The sequence below is a fragment of the Gossypium arboreum genome, chromosome 1, assembly GCF_025698485.1.
Source record: "Gossypium arboreum isolate Shixiya-1 chromosome 1, ASM2569848v2, whole genome shotgun sequence".
NCBI classification, from domain to species: Eukaryota; Viridiplantae; Streptophyta; class Magnoliopsida; order Malvales; family Malvaceae; genus Gossypium; species Gossypium arboreum.
In genome coordinates this window covers 18,944,226-18,949,730 of record NC_069070.1, presented here as the reverse complement: position 1 = coordinate 18,949,730, position 5,505 = coordinate 18,944,226, and the positions used below count along the sequence as shown (strand labels likewise).

At 29.3% G+C, this 5,505-nt stretch overlaps 1 protein-coding gene across 1 annotated transcript; it reads left to right on the top strand.

The window, feature by feature from the left end:
• Positions 1-1,844: 1,844 nt before the first annotated feature.
• LOC108480510 (eukaryotic translation initiation factor 5A-like) lies at positions 1,845-4,089 on the top strand. Its single transcript, XM_017783533.1, has 5 exons — positions 1,845-2,286; positions 3,073-3,195; positions 3,301-3,357; positions 3,431-3,505; positions 3,797-4,089. The coding sequence occupies exons 1-5, from the start codon at positions 2,164-2,166 to the stop codon at positions 3,896-3,898; spliced, it is 480 nt and encodes a 159-aa protein (XP_017639022.1). The 5' UTR covers positions 1,845-2,163; the 3' UTR covers positions 3,899-4,089.
• The last annotated feature ends 1,416 nt before the right edge of the window (positions 4,090-5,505 follow it).

Genomic DNA, 5,505 nt, shown 5'->3' with positions numbered 1-5,505 from the left:
AGATTGAGGTACTTACTTGTAGCAAATCCTTAATAAGGAATTTATTATGCTCCTTGAATACTTTATGTATTCATTTAGTCATAAGTTTGGCTAAGACGAAAAAAATTATTTTGAAACACATATATATAATTTTTATAGATAAATTCATCCACTATTTTAATTTATTAAGATCTCATACCTTAAATGAAAGTCACACAATGCAAAGTTTACACCTTCATAATGCTTATGCTTTAGATCTATCTAGATCGCGCTTTGATTCTATTATAACATTAATGTACCAACACCAAATACACATTTTAGTTTCAGTTATAGTCGAATATAGTTCTCTTACGAAATCGAGTGAGGAACTTACTCTATTACTCATTCGAACAGAGATCCAAGTACTTCTCTTACCAAATACATATGTATAATGTATAATGCTATTATAAAGTGTGATACAAAATTAAGTGACCAATTATGTTATAAGTGTCATAGGTATTAAAGTGTCATGAAAATAATGTGTAGATACCATAAGTTGTATTTATAATTTGATGAGTGGTCAAATTATAAATACCCAAAACTAATTTAATAATCAGTTATTTTAAAAAGAGGTAGTGATGTCAAGATATATATATATATATATATATATATATATATATATATCGTATTTCTTTTCTATCCGTATCAAAGAGAATTATACAAAGAGAAAAACTATTTTCTTAGAAGATCAAAACCTTCTAGGCAATCTCTAATAATGAATTCAGGTATGCTTCCACGTTTAGTTTTGTTCTTGATTTATCCTTGATGATCTAACATGTCAAATCTTGATTTATTAAGTTTTATATCAAAGTTTTACGATTCTAACATTTGTCTCATGCAACCTTTTCCTATACCAACCAAATTTGGGAGGATATCTCATAAGCCTTTATCTTAGGACTTGGTTATGATACTATTTTGGTGGCCACCAATTGTCCAACATATACTCACTTTGTTTCTATTGCTCACCTTTGTACTACCAAATCTATTACTAAATATTTTTTGTAGAGAAATTGTCCAACTTTATGACATCCCAAGATTCATGTTTCTGACGTGATGTTGGATTTTTTAGGGCTAGTTTAGTATTGCTTTTGAGAATTGTTTTTGAAAAGTGTTTGGAAAAATGATTTTGAGAAGTACTTTTGAAAAGTTTGATTCAAGATTTAAGTGTTTAGTATTACTGTCAAAAAATGCTTTTGAGAAATAAAATATTTATTTTAGACATTGTGTTATAAAGTAACAAATAAACATTTAAACAAGGTTCAAATTAGTTAAAATTATATTTTAATAAGAATGTAGAAAATAATTTATTATAATTTGTTGTTAATATTGTAATATGTAAAAATAAATTTTAAATTTTAATATAACAAATAAGTACCATATGTTGAAGGGATGAAAATGTAATTAAACTGTCAAAAATATTTTTAGGAGAGAAAAACTAAAATTTTTAACTTTTCCGTTTGGAAAAAATTGCTTTTGAAAAGCAATAGATTTGTTTTAAAAGTTGCTTATTTAGCATTTCTTTTGTTTCAAAAATATTTTTTTATGTAAAAAGTTTTTTTAAAAAGTATTACTAAAGACAATGATAATATTTTTTGGTACGAGCTCTTTTACCTTACTAACACCAATATACGTATAAGCACCTTTTACAATCCCTCCAAATAGGGGCAGTGAATCCGTGGTTGGGGACTTTCTCAAGTATACATGGAGTATCTACCTACCATGGTCCCACTTTTCTTTCAGTACTGGGCTGCAGTCTTCCTTTAGCACCACACCTTTCAAACCAGTCTATGGTTATAACCTTCCAAACCATTTCTTCTTGTTTGTGGTAAAACTAAAATTCGAGAAAAAATTTCATCAATTTCTTAATAATTATTTTTCTAATACAATAATGATTGGAGTGAGTAGATAAATAAGACACAATTTGATTTCACAAAATTTATATTTACGTATAAATATATTTATAACATTGTAATAATGATAAATTCTAATATATTTGTAATTTAAAAAGAAAAACCCTAAATTCGTAAAAGTCAAAAGCTATTATATAAACCCGCAGGCACCAATTCATCACCTCCCCCCTATCTACTCCGCCCATCGTCTGCTCTCGCCAAAAGACACCCAAAGACACCACTTTGAAACCCGGAAATGTCGGACGAGGAGCATCATTTCGAGTCCAAGGCCGACGCCGGCGCTTCCAAAACCTACCCTCAGCAGGCCGGCACCATCCGCAAGAACGGTTACATCGTCATAAAAAATCGCCCCTGCAAGGTTCCCTCTCTTGATTCTTAGAAATTTGTTATTTTATTTTATTTTTTTAGAGATCTGTTTGATATTATCCTGAAACTAAACTCGGGTTCATCTTTTCTGATTTAGTTTTTTTTCTTCCGATTGTTAGGGTTCAGATCTGTTGCTTTTTTCTTTTTTTTTTTCCTTTATAGTTGGAATATTGAAATTTATATGTTTAGTTTGATTTTAATTGAAATCTGTGTTAATTTTTACTTTTTTCTTTATAGCTGTTTATTTACTTTTTGTTTCCAGAAAATTTGCCATTAGAAATCATGAATACTAAAAATATTATTTTTTAACCATAAATGAAAATAGCAATCAAAGAAGAGTTTACTTTTTGATATTTTTCTGTATCTTTCTGCAAACTTTTGATGTAAGAGCAAGTTGGAAAAAAGTATGTATATATATATATATATATGAACACTAGACTCTTTAGTGTTAAAATATTAGTAGTTTTTTTAATGAATCTTCTCATCATGAGTCATAACCAAGCATTTGATGCATGTGATTTATTAGTGTTTGATGGGTTGACTGAAATGCTACTTGGACTTGTGTGTATGTGGGATATGGGCATCTGTTTGATACAGAGATTTCGGTTTTATTAAAATTTTTCAATCTATTTGAAGGGTCCTAGGAGCGATATATCCTTGTAACTGTGTCTAACTATGCATCTTATACGGCTATTTTGTAAAACAAGAAAGAATCGGAGTAATATAGATTGGTTTTTTATTTTAGTAAACTTGATTACTGTTCCACGGTGTGTTGCAGGTTGTTGAAGTTTCCACCTCCAAGACCGGGAAGCATGGTCATGCGAAGTGTCACTTTGTTGGAATCGATATCTTCACTGCCAAGAAGCTCGAAGATATTGTTCCTTCTTCCCACAATTGTGATGTATGAAATGATTACTTACTCCATAAATCTTTGTTGTTCTAACTTTTAATCTGTCATGTAAATTGCATTTGTGTTAATGAATGTTTATGTTTTGGGTTTTAACAGGTTCCGCATGTCAATCGTACTGACTACCAGTTGATTGACATTTCTGAGGATGGATTTGTAAGTTCATTTGTTTCTTTTCCGCTAGAAGTTGTATGTTTGCTTGTGTTTTTTAACTTGTTAATCTTTTCAGGTGAGTTTGCTGACTGAGAGTGGAGACACTAAGGATGATCTGAGGCTCCCAACTGATGAGAACTTATTGAAACAGGTTAATTAACTCTTTCTTTTTGCATATATTTTCAAAATACGGCTCTTTTGCTATAGAGTAACCTTTGTTATTATATACTGATTTGAATTCTGGAAACAACAAAGCCTTTTTTATGCACTTCCTAGTAGCTCAGTATGGGATGCTGCCCCTTTTCTGAAGGGGAGGTTAAAACTGAGCGTCGGAGAGCTCTGCATATACATACAACTGCCATTGCGTTTTTGTATTCTTGATTTCGTATCTCTGCACCCTTTATGTGGGATTGCCGTTGTTAACATCATTGTTCGACTGCAGATCAAGGATGGTTTTGCTGAGGGAAAAGACCTGGTTGTGTCTGTGATGTCTGCAATGGGGGAGGAGCAGATCTGTGCTCTGAAGGACATTGGTCCTAAGTAATTTGAGATTTTATTTTCAGACTTTTATTGCAATTTTAGATTATAACTTTTTATTTTTTTTGAAGAACTTTAATAGCTTTGTGTCTTGGAATTTGGGTTTTTTTTTATTTTTTTTATTTTAATATATCTGGATACGAGAAAAACACCATTGCTGTTATCTTATTGTTGTGATATGATTCTCTCTTTTTACTACTTCAAGGTTTTGTTCTTGGGTTTTCATATTTGTGGTGTTTTTTTCTTTGCTAGGTTTTTTCTAGGCAAATTATTCCATTAGTAATGTGCTATTTTACTAAAAAATTACAATTTGGTGATTGAGTTATTAAAAAGTTTTTATTTAAGTTATTGAAATTTTAAAAAAGAATTTAGTTAGTTTCAAGTGACAATTTAATAGTTGATATGATGGGTTAGTATTCATTTGAGTGGAGTATGTTTTAAATTTAAATCGATTTGATAGTATATAAAAAGAAAAACTATTTGAGTTTTGATTTAAAAATTTGTGAGGTTTAAAGTTTTATAAAAAATTATTAGAGAGAAAAAGATGTTATTGATTTGTGTAGTTAATGTTAATAGAAAAATTATATGACATTGATTTTATTTATTTAGTGATTTAAATAAAATGTTTGAATAATTATATTATTAAAATTATAAGTTTTTAACTAGGTGACAATAAAAAATATTTATAATGTAGTGATTAATTGGGTAGGCATAGTATTATTAGCCCATTATAGAACGTCTAAAAGGTGTTGCTAAGTGTATACATCTTTCTATTTTATATTTTAAATATTCAGTATAAATTTGTTTGAACTGAAATATATAGAACGCTTGGAATGTTGCTATTTCTAGCTTCCTACACAAGCGTTGTGGTTTAACCATACCAACTCTGAGCCATTCGAAGAAATGTCCATGGAAGAAATTTAGCAGTCTGAATAATCGTTTAGCCTAACTTACAAATTTCTTTAAACATGCAATTATCCTTAAAATTTTGATTTCATAATAAAATCCAAATAAAAAATTTCAAGATAAACACTAAAATATTCGACACATATATAATTGTAATGCCAAATCAAAATATGAAATTTAGAAAGAATCATTCAAAAATAATAAAAAATCGATTTGCTCTTAATGATTCGACTCGGCGAGGTTTTGAGGCCACTTATTAAAATCATAATATATCGAACATAAAATTTTATAAACTACAATATGTCATGCCAAATCATTAAGAACAAAAATTAGGTATAGAAACATACTTAAATTTATCAATATGTTGAAATCTTTGAATACAGTGGTCTTGTTCTCCTAAATTAGCACATAGCTTTTAAAGAAGGTGATTCGCTTTTTTCTAAAGATGAAATGCCAAAAAGTTATGTTATGTGCAATTTAAAGACCATAACTATCGCGTATAAAATGATGTGTGATTTTTGTGCAAGTATACATGTAGGTTCAAGTAATAAAGTGATGAGTGAATATCGTTTCCACAAGGATCGGATTGAGGCACAAAGTTGGTCAAATTATTTTAATAAAGTAATGTTAATGTTATGGCAAAATGATGGAATAAAATGTTATGACAAAACTAAGGTAAATATGCAATGATGAGTAATATATGGAATT